Source organism: Mustela nivalis (genome assembly GCF_964662115.1).
Source record: "Mustela nivalis genome assembly, chromosome: 10".
In the NCBI taxonomy this organism is placed as follows: Eukaryota; Metazoa; Chordata; class Mammalia; order Carnivora; family Mustelidae; genus Mustela; species Mustela nivalis.
In genome coordinates this window covers 19338622-19359881 of record NC_139029.1, presented here as the reverse complement: position 1 = coordinate 19359881, position 21260 = coordinate 19338622, and the positions used below count along the sequence as shown (strand labels likewise).

At 53.6% G+C, this 21260-nt stretch overlaps 2 protein-coding genes and 1 long non-coding RNA gene across 15 annotated transcripts in view; 2 read left to right on the top strand and 1 right to left on the bottom strand.

Annotated features, from left to right (window-relative positions):
- Positions 1–21260, bottom strand: part of LOC309841656 — a 963915-nt gene that overhangs the window by 160550 nt on the left and 782105 nt on the right. The window lies entirely within an intron of this gene.
- WASF2 (WASP family member 2) overlaps positions 1–21260 on the top strand; it is a 937387-nt gene that overhangs the window by 827834 nt on the left and 88293 nt on the right. The gene's annotated exons all lie outside the window — the stretch shown is intronic.
- On the top strand, positions 332–20231 carry FGR (FGR proto-oncogene, Src family tyrosine kinase). 10 transcript variants are annotated; one of them, XM_082684836.1, is made up of 14 exons: positions 7181–7242; positions 7688–7822; positions 8260–8321; positions 9292–9521; positions 10012–10114; positions 10930–11028; positions 15740–15843; positions 16070–16219; positions 16897–17052; positions 17130–17309; positions 17927–18003; positions 18265–18418; positions 19201–19332; positions 19445–20231. In XM_082684836.1, exons 4-14 carry the CDS (start codon positions 9305–9307, stop codon positions 19651–19653), a joined length of 1581 nt encoding a protein of 526 aa, XP_082540962.1. In that variant the 5' UTR covers positions 7181–7242; positions 7688–7822; positions 8260–8321; positions 9292–9304; the 3' UTR covers positions 19654–20231. The 10 variants fall into 10 exon arrangements, with proteins under 10 accessions (XP_082540960.1, XP_082540965.1, XP_082540963.1 ...); XM_082684834.1 differs by lacking the exons at positions 7181–7242; positions 7688–7822 and adding an exon at positions 332–488; XM_082684839.1 differs by lacking the exons at positions 7181–7242; positions 7688–7822 and adding an exon at positions 333–488 and having other exon boundaries at positions 9295–9521.

Sequence of the window (21260 nt, the reverse complement as noted above, 5' to 3'; positions counted from 1 at the left end):
CACACACACACACACACACCCTCCCTGCCTTCCCCTCATATCGTAATACACATACTTCACCAAACAGCCCTCCCACACACACATCTCCTCCTCCCCAGAGGAGGAGGGATTCTCCTGGTCCTTGGTTTAAAGGTGAGGAAGGAACGGTGATGGGAGGTGAGATTGAACCCCAGGTATGTGGGGGGTGGTGATCAGGGATCCCTCCTAGTCACATAGGCTGGGAACTGTGCTAGAGGATGACACTCAGTTTCTCTAAATCTTGGGTGTGGCTGGAGGGGGAGGTTGACAGTCTTCCCCTTCCTCAGTGTGGCCTGAGGGCCCATTCCTCTGAAAAGCAGTCTCCTGAGAGAAGGATCCCCCGCTGCTCCCCACCTTCCTACAGTCCTGTGCCCCCACTTGTCCTGCTCCTGAGGGAGGCGAGGCAAGGTGATCCGATCCGCAGTGGCTCTGGCGACAGCGATCTAAAGTCAACGGGCCGGAGAACTTGGGTAAGACCTGCCCGCATCTGGTCCTCAGTTTTCCCAGTTGCGAAAATGGGGTGGGGTGGGCTTCAGTAATAGAGAAAAGTTCCTTCTTAATCTGAAATCGAATCAGTCTAAAACAGCAGGTGCTTCTGAGGCTGAGGAACCTGCCCCTTGGAAGGGGGCCTTTAGAAAGGCTGTGCTGGGGCCTTTGGTCTGCGGGGAGGAGCTGGGGTGCAGGGAGAGGGCTGGGAGTGCCCAACCCCCTCCCCCCATCACCCGGGGGAAGGCTGGCAGTGGGGGCGGGCGGGCCTGGGATCTGAGGGCCCCTCCCCGCCTGGGGCAGCCGGCTTGGGGCTGGGGCGTGACTGCGAGTCCTCCCCGCCGCCGCCGCCGTCGCCGCCGCAGGGCTTCAATAAGAGAAGTCCGAGGCGGCTTCCTCCTCCCGGCCCAGAGCGGGCGGCGGTCAGAGGCCAGCAGCTCCTCAGTTACCCCCACCCCGTCCCCCACAACGTCTGCACTCGCAGCTGCTGGGAACCCGGCGGGCTTGCCTGGGGTCCGTCCGAGGCGGCCTCCCCGGGGACCAGGTAGGCGGCCGTCAGGTGGGGCTGGACCGGCCGCGCGGTGCTCCGCCTCCTGCCGGCGGGCGCCTGGCTGGTCGGGGTGGGGGGTGCGGGGAGGAAGGCTGAACTGGAGGAGGAGGGACCTCACCCCCGAAAAGGACCTCAGGAGGGAAACTGAGGAAACCTGGAGAAGGAGACGTATAAAATCTGGGGGGGGGGGGGCTGAAGGAATATGAGGAAAGTAGATTAAAGAGACCCCCTAAAAAGGTCTGGTAGGGAAAACGGTAGGCAAACGGAGGGAACCTGTAGAGTGAAATTAATAGAATTTGGGAAGGGGTCTGAGACAGGGGAGAGGGACTAAGGAGATCCTCCCAAGGGATTGGAGAATAAATTGAGGGGACCTTGAAAGTGAGGCTCCGAGGAGAAGCTGAGCGTTCTGGAAGAGGGGAACTAGGTGTGTGTGTTGGGGGGGGGGGTGTGCTGGGAGACCAGGTGAGGGCGTTTGCTGGAGGAGGTCAAGGAGAACCATTTCTGGAGGATGCAGAATGTGGGGCACGATTCCGGGAGTCCGAGAAGTCCCCCTATCCCAAATCAGCAGAAGTCGAGGGTGAAGACCGTAGCCTGGTGGGGCGCGGAGGCTGCCAAGATTGCAGTCCCCCACACCCTCCCGCGCCCGCACTGGTGGGCGGGTCCCGGATGGCGAGGGGACTCCTCCAAGGCGCTAGAGGCGTGGGTCCCGGCTTCCTGGGGAAGTCCCCGCCCTCAGCAGGGATGGGCCTCTTTGGGTGCCCCCTTCCCGCCTCCAGGGGCGGTCTCGGTCCAACGTTCCCCAAGGGAACCGGGAATTGCTGGCAGCCCCGACGGAAATCCTGCTTTTGACCGCAGTTGCCCGGAGAGGCTGTCTCCGTAGCAACCAGAGGGTGGAGAGACAGAGCCCCGCTTCGCTGCTGTTCGACGCGTTGCCTACGCAGCCCCCTTGGTACCCCTCCGCCCGCATTTTGGATCCTCAGTCAGGGGCAGGTTTCTGCGCAGAGGAGTAAGGCAGTGAAGCTCAGTGTTCAGGCATCCTGGGACGAGGATCTGCAGTCGCAGGGGCTTAGCCAGACCGGGCCCTTGATTGCTGTGTGATTTTAGACAAGTTATAGGGCTTCTCTGGGCCTCATTTTCCTCAATTGAATTATGGGGGAAATCACCTTTATCCCTACTTAGGTCCCATCACCCGCTCCCTCCCCGAATCCCCAGAATCAGGTGCTTTAGAAAGCGGTTTTTGCAGAGTGTCCTGGAGGGGTTAAGAGTTATTCCTGACCTAGGCGGGATACTTTCCTTCACCTTCTCATGGAGGGGTTACAGAAAGCCTGTCAGGGCCTCCAGGACCAGCACACAAGTGACATCTAGTAAATAAATGTTTGTGGATCTGTTGAAGTCCCATACTGGGGAAGTCAGCAGGTTTGAGGTCTGTCCCCAACTCTTATGGTACCACCCCCAGTGATCCCTGAGTCTTTTGGTATCCTTGCATCTGTGATGTAATGGGAGAGCAGGGCTCTGTTCTCACTTCACGGATAGGAAGAGCGAGGTTCAGCAGTCAAGGACTGATGGGGCCAGAAGCAGGGATTCGGAATCCAGAGCATCTTGTCCCTGATGTGATGAAAGAAGTAGCCAGAGCTGAGACCTGTGTTCCCTCCTCATCCCTGCCTAGACCCTTGTAGTCTTGTGGATAGGGGACTGCTGACTGATGAATTGTGGGAGATGTGGAGTTCATGGGCGGGGAACCCAGTCGGCCTGAAGCTGTGAGTGGGCGGTCAGAGTGTGAGTATGATTTGGGTTTTGAGTGAATGAGCACAGCCTGTGAATGTATATGTGGGTGCTTGGGTGTTCTCTAGCCACCTGGAGCTACTGTGGCCAAAGGAAGTGGCTAGACCTTGGGAGGCTGGGTAGAGGGACCCCAGAGCAGGGGAAGGAGAAGCCAGGTCCCTTTCTGCACCAAGCAGACCTCAAGTGAAGAAAATTCAGCTGACACCTTCGGGATCACATGGGGGATAGAGCTAGGGCCCCTCTCTCACATGCCCCCACCACACCGGGCCCACCAAGTGGTAGAGTCAGAGTCAGGGGTATGTCTTCTTAGGCCTTGGGTGTTAGGGGTGAGGTGTTGTAAGGTCTCCAGAGAGAATGGCGGCGTGAGGTAGTTAGAGGCTCAATGAGAGATAAGGCTTCTGTGAAAGGGTTGGGGGTTAGTAAGAGACACTGGAGTTCAGGGAGGGGCGGAGGGCCTCTATGGGTGAGCGATGGAAGCCTCATAGAGGGGATGGGGCATAGCCAGGCTGAGACTTGTGCCCTGCCCCTGGCCACCCCGGAGCCCTGAAGAGTAGCCGGAACTCTTGCAGGACGGTGGTTTCCTGCTGCTGCCCAAAGTCCCAGTTCCCTCTTTCTTGAAATCCCCCAGGTGACCTGAACCAGCTCAGCCCTCCCACCTCACCCTGGGAACTCCCCCCACCCCCCCACCCCCCCACCCCGTCGCCCCCCTCTCCCGCCCTGCTGCTCCCCCTCCCTGGGCCTTGGAGGGGCCTTCCTCAAGGGAAAGGAGTGGAAGTGAAAGTTTGCTGAGCACCAGCTATGTGCCTGGTGCTTTCACATTTGATGCTCAGAAGCAGCCCCCTGAGGTGGAGATTTATATTCCTATTTGCTAGGCAAAGAAAGTACAGCTCAGCGATGTGAACCGACTTCCCCAATGTCTCCAACTAGTTGTCAGGCCATGGAGAATTAAGCTTAAATCTGTCTCCAGGTCCCACAGATACTTGGCAGGGGTTAGGGGGGAACAGGACGTCCTGTGTCTACATTAAAGCCCTGATGTGGCTTCGGGAAGCGGGGACCTCAAGAAAGGGTGGGTGGGCCTGGGGCTCTATGTTCTGGAGCAGGGCTAGGTCTGAAGCAGGCTCCCTGCCGAGTGGCCAGCTGCCATATGGCAGGGGAGGTACGTTCCCTTGGCCATGGGCTGGAAATATGACGTAAACTCGTCGGGGACAGCGTGACCTCCTGCGCAGGCTCTGAAGAACACAGCCACGGTGTGAACTGAACTCTGGACCTGAATTAATGGGCCTGGCTTTGAATCCCCTGTGGGGCTGTCTGACTTTGAGCAAGTCACTTTCCCCTCTACACACCAGAGGGAGGCAAACTGATAAATGGTTGGGGGGGGGGGCACATTCTAGCTTTGCTGCTTATGGTTTTCAGACTCACTTGGCCACTGCACACGGGGCCAGAGGCACGTCTCTTCAAGCCTTCCCCACAACAGAAGGTACAGATGCAAAAACTGAGGCTTGGAGAGCTGATAGCCTTCATGCAGGGTTCCAGGCTAATAATGTAATATAAAGAACAGGGACGCCCGGCTGGCTCAGTCAGTAGAGCACTTGATCCAGGAGTCATGAGTTCAAGTCCTACGTGGGGCAGAGAGCTTACTTAAAAAAGAAAAAAAAAAAAAGTGGGCGCCTGGGTGGGTTAAAAAAAAAAAAAGTAAAAGAATAGGGCTGGGAAGGGACACACAGATAGAGATGTTGAAGGCAGGAGCACCCTGGTCCAGGGGTGGACCTCAGCTCAAATACCTACAACCTGATTTTGATACAGATGAGGCTCTGGAAACTAATTCCCATCAACCAGGTGTTTGAGAGGCATAAACAGACCCAAGTCCCTACAGTGACCAGAATGCTCATGTCTTCGCCTCTGTGGGCTGCATTGAGGACTGAGAGTAGGTAGCATAGGGCCTGGCACGTTGTAGGTGCCCTTGAAGGGACACACATTATTGCTTCTACTAGGGCTACAAAATAGAACTGTGCTTAGAATGGCTTGGTGTTGCATTTTTGCCTCCCCTTACTTGCTGTGTGATCTTGGGGAAGTTACTTAACATCTCTGCGACTCAGTTTGCTTATCTGCGACTCAGTTTGCTTAAGTGTAGTTATGAAAGCTCCTTCCTAGGGTTATTAATGAGATCATATGTGAGAATTGCTTGGCACAATGCCAGGCACTGGGTAAGTATTTAATAAATTAGAAATTTTTAGACCAATAGTTATTGCTACCCAGACTTCTAGGAAGTCAAATGACTCTCGGCAGAGTTGGTGGCACCGCTTAGGATCCGAGGTGGGCGAGGAGGGAGAGTGCTGGGGGCTGTCTGTCTGCTGATACCTGAGCACAGAGAACCCAGCCTGCTTCTTCTGCCTTCTCTCCTCTGCCTTTGACTCTTTGGTTCCCCGAGTTTCTCTTAATTTCTACCTTTCTCTTTTTCGGTCTGTGTCTCTCTGTTGTCTTTCTATTTCTCGTTTCTGTCTCTGTTTGTCTCTTTCTTTTTATTCCTTCCTGGCAGTGAGCTGCTGGAGCCTGCGAGCCCGGGCTCTGGGGAGCTGATTGCATGAACCTTTCCCCAGCCCTGCGCTCAAGAAGTCACCTCGGTTACTTGAAATCAGCCATGGTGGGAATATTTATACAACAGAAATCAGCAAATGCTACAAGTCAGGGCCTTTTTTTCCTTTGAGAGTCAGTATGCCAGCACACCATACTGTGTTTTTCTTTTCTCTCTGTATCTCTCAGTCTCTGTCTCTCTCTCTGTGTCTTCTCTTTCTCCGTTTCTCCCATCTCTTTCTTTCCTCTGACAAACCAGGTGAGTGTGGTCACATCCAGCATGCCCCCCCACCAATGTCTTGGACCATGCGGATGCCAGATCCTGTGCCCCACTCCCTCACCCCACACCCCCCAATCCCGTTAGCATACCGGTACCCAGAGAGCCATGCCTAGCCCCGGACTTCAGTCCCCAGCAGGCCGAGGAGTACCACGTCCCGAGAGCTGGTCCCCACTGCCTGTTCCTCACACTGTCCACCCTGTCAGGGCTCTACCTCAGCCCACAGAGACCTCTACCTCCTTCTCAGAGGCTCACAATTTGTACACAGACCCCCCCTCACCGACACCCTAAACCCATTCCAGGCATGCAGCATGTGGGACTCCTGTTAGACTGACTTAAAAATGGGGGTGGGGAGGGGTGCCTGACTGGCTCTGTCAGTGGAGCATGTGACTCTTGATCTCTGGGTTGTGAGTTCGAGCCCCACATTGAGCCTACAGCCTACTTAAAAAAAAGAATTAAAAAAATAAAAATGTTGTGGTGATATTTATCTGAGTGTTTTTGGAAGTGGCAACCTTGTATCTATGTGGGGACCCAAGAGGTTGTACTCTGTAATCCGTGTCTCTTTTCGGAGGTGCTCTGTATGGGTCTATGACTTGGGAGAGGACTCTGTATATTTCTGTGTGTCCCTCTAGGGGTTCTGTGCCTCTGTGCATGCTGGCAGGAACGGCTGTCATTATCTGTTTCTGTGACCAGGCGATGGAGAGAAGTGGCTCAGGTTCTGGAGCCAAATGTTAGGATTCATCATGTGTGCGACCTCAGGCTGGTCTCTCAAGCTCGCCATGCCTCAGTTGCCTTATCAATAATAGTCATACGTCAGAGTGTCGTTATGAGAATAAAATGCAATAACGTATGTCAAGTGTTTAGTGCTGTGGTCAGCCCCTCATGAGAGCTATAAATCCTGTCTGTGCTCTTCTCGCAGAAAGGCGTGTGCAGTGTGTGCATGTGCACCTATGCGTATGAGTGGGTGAGGGCCGGGGGTGTCTGTGAGGGGGATGTGGCTATCCTCGAAGATGTCCGGGTATAAAGGAGCTCAGTGTCTCTGTGAGGTGCGTCCAAGAACGTGTCAGGAAGGCTGTGTGGATCTGGGTGTAGGCCCAGGGAGCCATTTGCAATGGGTTGGTGCCTTCCTGTGAGAAGACCTCATTCTCACCCTGTAACCTTTGTTTTCTTCTTACACCCATCTGTCCCCTCAGCGCCTGAAATCCCTTCCTTCCCTGGGCCCTGGATGCCCCCATCTCCACTTATATCCTCTCTCTGGCCCTGACCAGCCCTCAGTGTCCTGGGGCCTTTCAGACACAGTGGCTGCTGCACCCCAGGGGAGGGGTTCTGAGGTGAAGATCTCAGCAATGGCTTAGTGAACACAGGCTATTTTAGTTCTCACCACAGCAGCCCTCGCAGTTCGCCAGCTGGGTGTCACTCCCCTACACACACCGGAGAACAGTTACAGTGAAGAGTGAAAGGGGCTGGCGGGTGGAGAGGAAAGATTAGGACACCGATGTGACAGAGTCATTGGCGAGGCGGCTGGATCCGGTAGAGCTAGGAAGGCTTCCTGGAAGAGGTGAGCGAGCATATGCAGTAGGAGGAGCAGGACACAGAGAGAAGGGGAGGAGGATGTCCATAAGGGAACTGGACTTGGGGGTCAGGAAAGGCAAGGAGGGGGCACTTGTCACAAGGGTCCTCAGCCCCTCTGGGGGAAGTCAGGGTTCACTGGGTTGGCCCCGCCCTACTACTCTCCATTTCTCTCACAGCTTAAGAAACCCTCTCCCCGGCAGTTCCTCTCTGAGTGTTGCAATGACAGAGTTTCTGGTGGGGCGTGGGGAGCCCTTGCTCAATGACCTGCCTGTCCTGTGGCTCAGAGGATGTAGCTTTTGGGAAAGTCTCGGCTCATGTAGGGGGGCTCCCCAAGGAATCCTGGTGGCTCTGGCTTCTGACCTGGGCCTTTCCCTAATGTGGGGATAGGAGTGAGCTGTGGAGGTAGGTGTCCACCTTCACCTTGCCACCAGGTGTGACCCTGGCACCGTTGGGGATCACGGAGCCCAGGGTGGGAGCAGAGGTGGCCTGCAGTGACGGGGTGCCTGGGAGGGAGCCGAGCACGGTGTGATAGAAATCCAACGAAAGCGGTGGGTCTGACACAAACAGTTAAGTATCTGAGGAGGCGTCTGTCACCCTGAGAGGTAGCCTGTGTGCCTGCACATGCGTGCGCATGTGTATTCGTGCGTCAGAGCTTGGCCTCACATGAGAGTTCAGTTGTGTTAGTGTGTTGGTGTTGTTGGTGAGCACACTCACTCAAGTGTCCACTGTGGGTGTTGGTGTGTGACTCTGTGCTGGTGTCTGTGCGTGTTGGTGAGCTGGTGTGTCAGGTGGCTATGAGTGTGAGAGGGTTGGTGTGGGTGGTGTGTCACGTGTGAGGGTGGATGTGTAAGTTTGCCAGGGGCGGTGGGAAGGAAAGCGGAGGCAGAAGTCATGCTGGGACAGAGCCCAGGCCTGGCTTCCTGAAGAGGGCAGAAGCTGGCAGCTGTTTTGCAGGAGCCTTGGCAGAGCCTTCCCCTTCCATGTCCTTCTCTCTTGCCCTCAGGTCTCTGGCCCCTCCCGAGGACCATGCCGCAGCCCTGCTGACCCTGCAGTAGGGGCCTGAGGGTGAGTGGGGAGGGAAAAACTGAGGGCTTTGGAAAAGGGGTCAGGAAAAGGGGTGGGGTGGCCTTCCTGAGCCCCACAACTCATCCCAGCCCCCTCCTCCTCCAAGAGCCCTGTTGCTAGGTAACAGATGGGGGAGCCACAAAGAGGCAGCTTGAGAGGCCAGAGGCTGGACCCACAACAGGAAATGGCCTTGATCCCCCTCTGCAGGGAATCTCCAGGTGCAGACACACAGAGCTCACACACACTCACACACAAACCTGTCTCGAGACCTGGACACACACATCACAGAGACATTCACACATACTCCCATACACAGACCTGCATACACACACACACATACACACACCCAGAGGCACATACCCTCCCCCACACAGGGCTATGCACGTTGTCATACACATGGACACAGAGGCACCTACTCACACAGACCACCTGATAGACACACATGCATACAGAGGAACACACATACGCGCTTGCACAGAAACAGCATATGCACGTACACACTCAGAAGACATGAACACACACAGAGCCTTCACATGCCCAGAGACATGCACCCACACCCATATACTCACATAGACACACAAACATTCACAAGAGACGGCACACGCATAGACATATCCACGGGGAGCTCACAAATACTTAGAGACACACAAAGAGACAAGCATATCCAAGCACCCTGAAGAAGTCACAAAAACACGATGTACTGAAGCAAGAGGAGGCAAAAATCGATCGATAAACACAGCAGCAGCCCAAAGCGCACTAAGGATATACAGTCTGTCTGCAAACCTATGACAACAGCTGGGACGTAGACCCAAAGGTAGCCTTACCTCACCTTTACCCTTCACCAGGGCAGACCCCAGAGGGGAAACTGCACGCCCATGTGAGTGTGCGTGTGCATGCGTGCATGTGTGTGTACACGGGCAGGGGGCTTATCTGGCAGGGGCCCCAGAGTGAGGCATACCCCATTCTATAGCAGGGCACCTGGAATGGGCTGTGTGTTCTGTAAGAAGTTGGAGCCAGGGCTCAAGGAGGATGTTGGCCTGGAAAGTGACTTCAGGGGCAGTGGGGCCGCGGACCGCTATGGCCCTGACCCGACTCAGGCCCGGACCGTGTCCTCCTTTGCCCATATCCCCAACTACAACTTCTCCACTCAGTCCACCAGCCCCGCCTTTCTCGATGGGAGCACCATCAGGGGCATCTCAGGTGAGTCTAGTGGGCTGGAGGCAAGCTCTATCTGGCCCCTGGAGGAACCTGGGGGAAAGGGAGGCATCATTAGGACCCTCGAGTATGACGTGGGAGACACTGCCCTGCTTTCAGAGCACGGTCTGAGGAAGAAAGTACAGCCCTAAATCGGAAATCCCAGTCTGAGGGGAAGACAGATCTGTTCCCATCTGAGAGAGGGCCCCTGATGACAGGCCCAAGCAGGGAGTCTTGGTGGGGAAGAGGAGGAATGGGTGATAGGAGCTCCCCAGGGTGGGAGGGATGGTCTGGAAGGCATGTGTCCTGAATCCATGGGAGGCCAAGCTGTGAAGCTCAAATCAGAAATCCACTGGACTCCAAAGGCTTTTGGAGACCAGGTGCTGCAGCCATGGGGAGGCACAGAGCCTGGTTGGGGAACGGGACTCTGGGGGGTGCAGGCCCCTTGGAGCCCGCATCCCATGCCCTACTCTGCTGAATAGCCCTGACTCTGCAGGGACTGGGGTGACCCTATTCGTCGCCCTGTATGACTATGAGGCCCGGACAGAGGATGACCTCCCCTTCACCAAGGGTGAGAAGTTCCACATCCTAAACAACACGTAAGTAACCAGGCCACCTGGCTCAGGATGTGGCCGGGGCTGGGAGCAGGACCCAGAGAGGAATCCTGCCTGGTCCCTCAGAAAGCAGCCTAGTTGGGGACACAGATATATGACAAGAACAACTCTGAGTAATCACTATGTAGGGGGAGCATGAGGACATATGGGGCCTAGAAGGAACACTAATATGGTCTTGAGGCTAATGATCAAGGCAGGCTTCCTGAAGGAGGTGATTTCTAAGGGGAGACTAGAAAAATGAATAGGTGTCGAAGGAAGAGGCGAGAAAAGAGGAAGAGAGAATGAGAGAACACGAGAATAAATGATAACTTCTAGAAACCACCAAGTGGTTTGATCTTGGTGGATCATAAAGTATGATGTGTAGAATGGACAGAGCAGAAACTACAGAGGCAGGGGAAACAGATTCTATAGAGCTTTTTAAGCCATATTGAAGAATTTGGATTTTATCCAAAAGGAAATATATTGTCCTTGGGGGTAGGGGAGGATTTCAGCGGGGAAGTGATGGAGTTACCTGTCCACTGCCCACTCAAACCCCAGCCCAGCTAAGGAGCCAAAGACAAAAGCCAGAAGGCCCACACATCTCCAGACATGTTGCTTCTGCAGGGAAAAGTCTCCTGAGGTAGTTTCAGTGGCTGAGAGCAGAACAGACAAGAGCCTGGGGCGGTGGGGGGAAGGGGGGTTGTCCAAGGTGAGGGGCTGGCAGGGCTAGTCTTCTCCTGAGACTTCGCGTGCCCCTGCCAGGCTCCAGGGTGCTCCAGGGTGCTGGGCTGCCACTGATGCCCTGTGTCCTGTGTCTGCAGTGAGGGTGACTGGTGGGAAGCTCGTTCTCTCAGCTCCGGACAAACTGGCTATATTCCCAGCAACTACGTGGCCCCTGTGGATTCCATCCAGGCTGAAGAGTGAGTAGGGGTTAGGAGGTGGCTATCCCTATGGACAGGATGGGAACCTGGCATCCTAAGACACCTCTGGGTCACAGCCCCACTCTGAGCCTATCTTCTTACCTATATTTCTGTGAGGTCATTGTGAGAATAAGGGAAGAGAATAATGACATTTATGAGAGTAAATAATATTTATGTACCATGTTCTATGTTCCCGGCACTATTCAAAGGGCTTTCTGTGTATTAGCAGAGTGAGGAACTAATATTATCCTGCTTTATGAATGAAGCAAGTGAGGCACAGAGATATTAAATATTCTTCCTGAGTTCCCATGGCTAGTAGGTTGGTGGAGTTTGTATTTGAACCCAGATAGTCTGAGGGCACTTGCTAAGCATTATACATATTGACTGTCAGTGATAACAACAGCATACGAGCTTTAAAAAACTGTAAAACCCTAAACAAACACAAGGGGATATTACTTAGAATTAACTCTGTTAAAGGGGCACCTGGGTGGAATCCGACGTTTTTTTTTAAGGTTTTATTCATTTATTTGAGAGAGAGAGAGAGCATGAGAGGAGAGAGGTCAGGGGAGCAGCAGACTCCCCGCTGAGCAGAGAGCCTGATGATCGTGGGACTCCAGGATCATGACCCGAGCCAAAGGCCATCGCTCAACCAACTGAGCCACCCAGACACCCTTTTATTTATTTATTTTTTTAAAGATTCACTTATTTATTTTATTTTGTTTTGTCTTATTTATTTATTCATTTTTGAGAGGAAGGGAAACAGTCTCCCTGCTAAGCAGAGAACCCAATGCGGGGCTCGATCCCAGGACCCTGGGATCATGACCTGAGATGAAGGCAGAGGCTTAACCCACTGAGTCACCCAGGCGCCCCGCATTTATTTCTTTTAGAAAGAGAGAAAAAGAGCTAGAGCAGGAGGAGGGGCAGAAGGAGAGGGAGAGTGAGAGAACAAACTTCCTACTGAGCTCAGAGCCGGATCCCATGACCCCAAGACCACGACCCTAGCTGAAACCAAGAGTCAGACACCCAACAGACTGAGTCACCCAGGGGCCCAGCATCTGACTCTTGATTTTGGCTCAGGTCATGATCTTAGGGTCCTGGGACAGAGCCCTGCATCTGGCTACAGCTGAGTGGAGTCTGCTTGTCTCTCTCCCTCTACCCCTCCCCCCACTCACACACCCGTGCGTGCTCTCTCTTGCTTGCCATCTCTCGAATAAATAAATCAATCAAATCTTGGTGGGGGAAAGAATCAATCCTATTAATGAGACAGGAAATTATCATTCATAGTGTACCATTATAACCTAAGATATGACAACAGGGACTTTACGTACCTTTAGTCATTTAATTTTCCTAGTTGCAATATCGATATTATTGTTGTCCCATTTTACAGATGAGAAAAGCAGGGCTCATAAAAACCTTTTTTTAAATCTGTGTGCATATATGTATACATGTATGGGAAAAGAAAAGATTGGAGAGACTGCAGAGTGGGAGACACCAGAACTTGGTGACTAATTTGCCATTGCGTTTGGGGAGTGGGAGGAAATCAAGGGTGACCCAAAGTCTTCCTGAGGAACTGAGTGGGCGATGATGTCATTTGCTAAAGTGGGGAACGTATGAGCAGGTATAGGTGTCTGGGTTCTGGTGGGGGGACTTGTTGGGTTAAGGTTCGCAGAGAGTAACACCCTGGTAGAAGATTGCCAACAATAGAATTCGGCTGTGCTTTGTTTCTGTTTCTGTTTTTAAGATTTTATTTATTTATTTGACAGACAGGGATCACAAGTAGGCAGAGAGGGGGGTGGGGGGGTGGGGGGAAGCAGGCTCCCCACTGAGTGGAGAACCTGATGTGGGGCTCAATCCCAGGACTCTGGGATCATGACCTGAGTTGAAAGCAGAGACTTTAACCCACTGAGCCACCCAGGCGCCTCTCAGCTGTGCTTTGTATGAGAGGTGCCAGACCCAGGCCAGGCTAGGCCGCTGAATTAGCCCAGAGGAAGGGGCATCTTTTCATAGTTGGCACTAAGGCTCTTTGTTTGCTATGGCTCTTGCAGAGGGAACCCCTGGGTATTCTTCAGAGCGGAGGTGACAAAGCTGCGTGGGAGGGTGAAGGATGGGGGGGAGAGCGAGAGAGAGATTGGCCCTAGAGAGATTGGCCCTAGGACCCAACTTTGGAGAAAGCTGCCTTGAAGGAGAAGTTGCTGTTGAAAAATCAGGCCAAGCCAAGTCAGAACAGCCAAGAGGGTGGAGGAGAGGTTGCAGGAAACACGAAAGGGAGTGTCAGAGGCTGCCACTGGATTTGGCAATGGGGGTGACCTTGGTGAGAGATCTCTCGCTGTGAAGTGGGGGTGGGGGCCAGACAGCAGAGCCTGGGGCGGGGGTGGGGGCTGGGGCGGGTAGGAGGTGAGGAAGTGGAGACCCAAGTGTGAAGTGCTTTTTCAAGAGAAGGGAAGGTGAGAGATAGAGCAGAATGTTAGTGGCAAGTTAGGGCTTAGGAAAGTTTTGGGTGGGGGAGGAAGAAATGGGTGTATATGTAGAGGTTGGTGGGATGGAAAGGCTGTGGGGGGTGGGGAAGGGACTGTTGGTAGGGGAGAGGTGTCCCTGAGCAGAGGGGAGTGGTTGGGGTCCTGAGCCCAAAGGCCTTTATCTGGGGAAAGTGGTAGGAGTCATGGGGGAGGGAAGGGGTGAAGATGCAGAAAGTGGGAGGTATTGGGGGTTCATGCTTGCATCCACAGCTTAGAGGCAGTGTCACGAAGCCCTGAGAGGCACTCCGTGCAGTGTCATGCCTAAGAGCCGTGTTGTGGTTAAGAGTGCAGGCCCTCGAGCAGACAACTTGTGTTCCTATTCTGGCAACACAGTTGAAGAGCTTGTGGCCTTGGGCAAGTTGCTTAACCACTAGTAATCTCCATTTCCTCATCTGTCTAGTGGGGCTTAATAATAGGACCTTCCTCACAACGTTGTTGTCAGAACTAAATAAATAATGGGGCGCCTGGGTGGCTCAGTCGGTTAAGCATCTGCCTTGGGCTCAGGTCATGATCCTGGAGTCCTGGGATTGAGTCCTGCTTGGTGGGTTCCTGCTCAGAAGGGAGTCTGCTTCTCCTTCTCCCTCCACTGCTCCCTCTGCTTGTACTTCTCTCTCTGTCAAATAAATAAAAAATCTTTTTTTTTTTTTAAAAAAGAACTAGGGCGCCTGGGTGGCTCAGTGGGTTAAACCTCTGCCTTCAGCTCAGGTCATGATCTCAGGGTCCTAGGATCGAGTCCTGCATCGGGCTCTCTGCTCAGCAGGGAGCCTGCTTCCCTCTCTCTCTCTGCCTGCCTCTCCATCTACTTGTGATTTCTCTCTGTCAAATAAATAAATAAAATCTTTAAAAAAAATAAAAAAAGAACTAAATGAATATAACATGTATTAAAGCAGCACATGACAGAAAATAAGTACTGCTATTATTAAGTTAATTATTAAGGAAGTAACTACTATCAAGGGTATTATGGGTCAGGCCTTTGAAAAAACTTGAGAGCGTGTCCCATTTACACAGTCCTTCAACAGTTCTTCCTTCCCCATCCTTCCTCGTCGCCTGGACATGCCACTTGCCAGTGCCTTCCCTGTTCCCCAAACTGCCTAGTACCTAGATGTGGACTGGCTTATTTATTTATTTTAAAGATTTTATCTATTTATTTGAGAAAGAGAGAGAGCATGAGCACATGTGCGCATACGCCCATGCAAGATGAGGAAGAGCAGGGAGGGGAAGAATGTACACATGCGTGCATGGGGGGGTGTTGGAGGGAAGGAGGGGCAAAGAGAGAGGGAGAAGCAGATTCCTCAATGAGCAGGAAGCCCAACACATGGGACACATGGCTCTATCCCAGGACCCTGCAGATCATGACGTGAGTCAAAGGCAGACGCTTAACCTTAAGCCACTGATCCACCCAGGTGCCTCATACTGACCGATTTATAATCAAAGGACATCTGAGTCTGCTATGATACTTGTGGATCCCCTTCAATTCCCCTTGGGGTGCTTTCACAGTGGATTTAAGGCTACAGTTCAGGCCCGGAAGAATATCCGAGACAGAACAGGAATGCTTGCCACCTGAACTTGAAGTCTAGCCTTCTAAGAACATCCAAATTTCAGAGAGTGGAGGAAAAGCAGCAGTCAGAGCGAGGCAGGAACAGTCAGCAACAGGGGGAAAGAAGCAGCAAAGACTGTTGTCTGGAAGTCACAGGAGGAAAAGGTTTGGGGGTTGGGGGTGGATGTGGGAAGAAGGATCTGAGAGATTGCCTGAGTGGTGGGAAAAGAACTAGACTCGGCAGTAGAGAATTTCAGGTAGACCTCATCAACCAGTCCTGCAAGAAGGCCACTTCCCCTCTCTGAGCCTCAAGTTCCGCCTCTGCAAAGTTGAGCCCACAGGGGAGCAGTCATGAGATGCGTTAAGGAACTGGTAGCACCCTGAGGAGGTCACTAGTTACTGGGTCTTAGCAGTTTTAGTTGAAGAGAAACCCAGAGAGCAAAGAGGAGGAGCCTAACATTTACTGGTCATGTACTTGGAGCCCAGGATCCCACATTTCCTGTCTCTCTGCTTCTCCTGACCAGGATACGAATCAGGTGTAGGAGCCCCGTTTAACCAGTGAGGAAATTGAATCTTGGCTAGTTAGGTGTTTTTCTGCAGGAGGCTGAGTTGGGGGTTGAACTGGGTGTCTCTGACTCTTGCTGGCCCTTCCCAACAGGTGGTACTTTGGAAAGATCGGGAGGAAGGATGCGGAGAGGCAGCTGCTCTCCCCCGGGAACCCCCGAGGGGCCTTTCTTATTCGTGAGAGTGAGACTACCAAAGGTGGGGGCCTGGGAAGGGGCAACTGGGAGGCCCAGTTGTTAGGGTGGGGCTAGAAGCCATGGTGAGGGGCTTGGGTCAGGGCCTGGGCCCAGAACGGGACTGGGGTGGAGGGCAGAGATAGACTGGGTCTGGGTTCCAGGGGGTGTGGCCATCCTACTGGGGCCTCGCAAGCTCCAAGATGGAGAGCAAGGAGGAAAGCCGACTTGAAGGCGACCCTTGCCCACAGGTGGCTACTCCCTGTCCATCCGGGATTGGGACCAGGCCAGAGGCGACCATGTGAAGCATTACAAAGTCCGCAAGCTGGATACGGGTGGCTACTACATCACCACACGGGCCCAGTTCGACTCCGTGCAGGAGCTGGTGCAGCACTACATTGGTGAGGGCTGGCTTCCCGGGCTGGTGTGTGCTTTGGGTCCCCGAGCCAACCCGCTGAGAATTAGGCCCAGAGAAGGAAAGGAGGCCCCAAAGCGGTAGTGGCTGGGGGCTGAACTGGAGCCCAAGTGTTTGGGTTCCCAGCCCAGGATCCTGCTCCGTAGGATTCCAGAGGAAACAGGTGTAAGGCTGTCCCCGGCCGAAGGGCGCCCCCTACTGTCTAGCTGAGCAGGACGCCAAGTAGACCTGACTTGGAGGATGGGGTTTAGGGTTAAGAGGAAGCTGAGAATCGATGCCGATGCTGGGTTTCTGCTTCGGTTAGTTACAACAAAGGTGAGGTCCCTGGAAGGGTGAGGGCCTCATGTCCACACCTCGGTCTCGAATCCCCAACTCCATTTCTACCTGTCAGAATCCCACCCAGCTTCCTACCTCTTGTAGGAAGGAAACCAAACCCTGCAGGGATCATCTCTCTCTCTTGGGGCCACTTCCTTCCCTGGGCACCAACAGTCACCTACTCAGTGGATCAGGTGGCCTTCTGCCCCAGCCTGCAACCTCACCTGTGGCCTAGTTTCTCTCCACTGATTGGGAAAGGGGTGGTGGTGCCTGGGGTGGGATGAGGAATGTGTGGGGCGTCCTGGCCTGCCTGTGACCTTCAACACCCCCCGACACCCCTGCTCCCAGAGGTAAACGACGGGCTATGCCACCTGCTCACAGTGGCCTGCACCACCATGAAGCCACAGACAATAGGCCTGGCCAAGGACGCTTGGGAGATCAGCCGCAGCTCCATCGCGCTCGAGCGCCGGCTGGGCACCGGCTGCTTCGGGGACGTGTGGCTGGGTACGGAGGTCCCGGGGGCAGGGCGAGGGCTTGGGACATCAGGGAGCCGGTGCTGACGAGCCGCGACCACATGACAGGCATGTGGAACGGCAGCACGAAGGTGGCGGTGAAGACCCTGAAGCCGGGAACCATGTCCCCGAAGGCCTTCCTGGCGGAGGCGCAGATCATGAAGATGCTGAGGCACGACAAGCTGGTGCAGCTGTACGCCGTGGTGTCGGAGGAGCCCATCTACATCGTGACCGAATTCATGTGCCACGGTGAGGGGCGGGGTGAGGAGGCGGAGTCTGGGGGGCGGGACTTGGGGCGAAGTTCGGACGGTTGTCGGGGGCGGGGGGAGGGGAGGGACCTGAGGGGCTACCTGTGATGGGACCGGAGACTTTGAGCAAGAGTCGGAGAAAGAGGCCCGGATGAGTGAAATCAAGTGAGTCCTGGTAGTGGGGGGCGGGTCCAAGTTTAAATAAGGGGCTGGGGGCGGAGCCTCGGTCGTGGGGTGGTGGGTCTCCCCTGGTGGGTGGGGCTTGGACAAATGAAGATCGAATCTGTGATGAGGAAAGATCTGGGGCGCAGTCTGAGTGGGGCGTGTCTAGGGGGACCGAGGAGGAGAAGAAACGAGCTGTAGACAGTCTGGGTGCCTATGGGAACGAGTCCTGAGCGAGATCTGTGGGGGGGTTGAGGGAGCCGGCTGACTCCTGGTGGGGGCGGGTCTAAGTGAGAGGGCGGGGGACAGGGGGCGGGGCCAATCTGTAAGATACTATCTAGGTGGGGCGGAGCCAAGGGAGGGAAGGCGGGCCTGGAGCTGAGGGTGGTCTTGCTGATATTTCTTTTTTTCTTTTTCTTTTTTCTCTTGCTGATATCTCTGAGTTCCTTTCCTCAGGTAGCTTGCTGGAGTTCCTTAAGGACCGGGAAGGCCAGGATTTGACACTGCCCCAGTTGGTGGACATGGCAGCCCAGGTAAACTGGGACAGCAACCTTTATTTCAGACTGCTCTCCTATTAACCTCCACAAATCCGTGTGCCCTCAAACACTTGCCCTACCCCGGGAAGTACATCCAGCCCTATCCACTGAATCATCTGTGCGACTGGAGGCGGGGCACTGCCCGTCTCTGAGTCTCAGTCTCCTCATCTGGAAAGTGGGGTTTTCAGGTGATCTTTCACACAAGCCATGGTGTTTCTGTTCCCATTTCTCCATAACTTGCCCCTCCACTCCCGCTAGGTGGCTGAGGGCATGGCCTACATGGAACGCATGAACTACATCCACCGTGACCTGAGGGCAGCCAACATCCTTGTTGGGGAACGGCTGGTGTGCAAGATTGCTGACTTCGGGCTGGCCCGTCTCATTGAGGATGATGAGTACAACCCCCAGCAAGGTGGTGTGCCTCACCTCACCTTCCAAGAGCTCCCTGGCACACTAAGGGGCTGTCATGGGGCCCCACATATTCAGGAACCATTCCCTCCGCTCCCAGAACATCTAGGATTCTCCCATCCTGATGTAGTAGAAGAGGCAACTCTAAGTTTGAATCTCTGCTCCTCTACTTACTAGCCAAGTGGCCTTGGGCAAGTCACCTGACCTCTGTGAGCTGTTTTTTCTCATAATTAAAATGAAAATATTCAGAGAAAAGGAAGTCAACAGATATTTATCAAGCACCTAGTATACTCCAGGCACTACCGTAATTCACAAGGGAAAGACAGTGGAGTGTAATGGTGTGAACTCTGTAGCCAGAATGTCTGGGAGTGAATGTGAACACTTCAAAGCTATATGATCTGGGCAAGTCACTTAACTAGTCAGTGCTTCCTTTTCCAGATCTGTACAGTGAGGATAATAATAGTATCTATCTCGCAGGGGTTTTGTTTTTTTATGAGGTTAAATGAGTTAATGCCTGTAAATCACTTTAAAACAGTGCCTGGCAGGGGCACCTCGCTGGCTCGGTTGGAAGAGCATGCAACTCTTGATTTCAGGGTCGTGAGTTTTGAAAGTTTATTTATTTCAGTAATCTCTACAGCCCACATGGGGCTCGAACTCACAACACCAAGATCAAAAGTTACAAACTCTTCTGATGGAGCCAGTCAGGCACCCCACCATGTCATTCTCTTAATCCAGCAGTTCCAGGGACCTCCTCAATGACTCCCCCTTCTCTCCCAATCTCTCCAGGGGCCAAGTTCCCCATCAAGTGGACAGCCCCAGAGGCTGCTCTCTTTGGCAGATTCACCATCAAGTCAGATGTGTGGTCCTTTGGGATCCTGCTCACTGAACTCATCAGCAAGGGCCGAGTACCCTACCCAGGTTTGCTGGGGTGGGGAGGTGGAGAAGAGTGGGCGGTCATGGGGACAGTTTCTTCTTGGTTGCCTCTTTGGAAGGGGCTAGGCCCCCTGATTGACAGAGCCTCTCCCTCCAGGCATGAATAACCGGGAAGTGTTGGAACAGGTGGAGCATGGCTACCACATGCCGTGCCCACCAGGCTGCCCAGCATCCCTGTACGAAGTCATGGAGCAGACCTGGCGTCTGGACCCAGAGGAGAGGCCCACCTTCGAGTACCTGCAGTCCTTCCTTGAGGACTACTTCACCTCCACAGAACCCCAGTACCAGCCTGGGGATCAGACATAGCCTGTTTGGGCATTCACCACTTTTCTGGGGTGCCCACCAATCCCTTCCAGTCCCCAGGGCTCTGGTCCCAAAGCCCCCAGGCTTAGAACCCTATAGGATCCTAGCATGTCAGAACAAGCAGGTTGCTCTGACATCACCTAGGGCACCCCACTCTTTTTAAATATGGGGCCATTTCAGGCTTAGAGATCATCCCTGACTCTGGCCCCAAGCACTATTTCTCCCCTTCCCACTTAGGCTCCTACCTCTAGACTCTCTTCCCACCTCTCCCCCAAAAGAAATGCTCAGACTTTGTCTAGTTATTTATAAAATTGTATATCCTTTCCATCACTCACCTCCTATCCCTGCTTTTTTACCGTATCATCCCACCCTGAGTTCACTTCCTAGTCAGTTCTCTTGCATCTGTAAGTTGCAAAGACAGGGAAGGTTTTTGCTGGATCCCTTTCTTGCTGGGTGGACGCTGTGGTCTGGGCCTGGGGTCCAAGCCCAGGGTGAGGGAGAGGCTTGCTGAGGACCCACCGCCTCTCTGAATCACGTGTGTGTTTATTGCTTTTTGTAAATAAGAAAAGTGACGATATGAATCCTTGAGCCATGAAAATCCCTTCTGTTAGAGGGAACGGTGGCCAGAGGAAGATGAGTATGATTGCTCTGGCTGCTGGGAGGAGGGGGAGGTGAAAGCGTGCCCTAATGCCTACTGAACACAGGGAACTCACAGTGTGTTTGGGGGTACCCGGAAGTCCTGAGGCTTGTCCCCATGTGAGTTTAGGACAGGTTGAGAGATGGATGCAGAAGATAGGCAACTGGAGCTCAAAATGTCCCCTTCGTTACTGAAGTGGCTTTCAGACTGTGTGCTGTGGGTATGTTAATTCCCTACTTGATTTCAGCAGATATATCCTTCATCACTGGCACAAGAGCAGAACCTATTAGGCCTCTCTTTACAGGGGCAGTGGAGAAGACCACAGTGGACTCTCTGCAGCTCCCCAAGAAAAGGACAGAAGGGCGGGGCAGGGAGAGAGGTCTGAGAGCTAGTCTAGCTCATTGGATTTCACTCCAGTCAACTCTGACCTCTAGAGGGTTTTGGAGGGGATTGAAGGTTGGGTCACAGGACTGGGGGCTCCTATTGGCATGTAGTGAGACAGGGATTGGGGGTATTAAACAACTCGCCAGGCACCTGAGCAATGAAGAATTGTCCCATGTCCTTGCTGCTGCTGTGAGAGACTCTGGCCACTGATGTGCCTCCAGGTGGAAACAAAAGGAACAGGAATAAGGGTTCCCACCTGTCCCATCAGGAGGTCGTGGACTGCTGACTTCTGAAGGGAATGGACCGAGTTGGGGGTAGGGAAGAGTCTGGGAGCTAGGAGTCACTGCTGCAACTGGCAGACAATTACTAAGCATTAACTCTGGGAAGGTCCCTTTGCTAGGCAGGACCCCAGACCTGTCTCTGTCCTGGAGGAGTTCACAGCCAGGATGGGGAGAAAAAGGAATAATAATAACTCACTTATTAAGCACTGCATGCCAGAATGTGTTTACATCCATCTTTTCATTTAATCCAGTTCTGAGTCTGATTCTATGACTAGCCCCCATTGACAAATGAGGAAACTGAGGCTCTG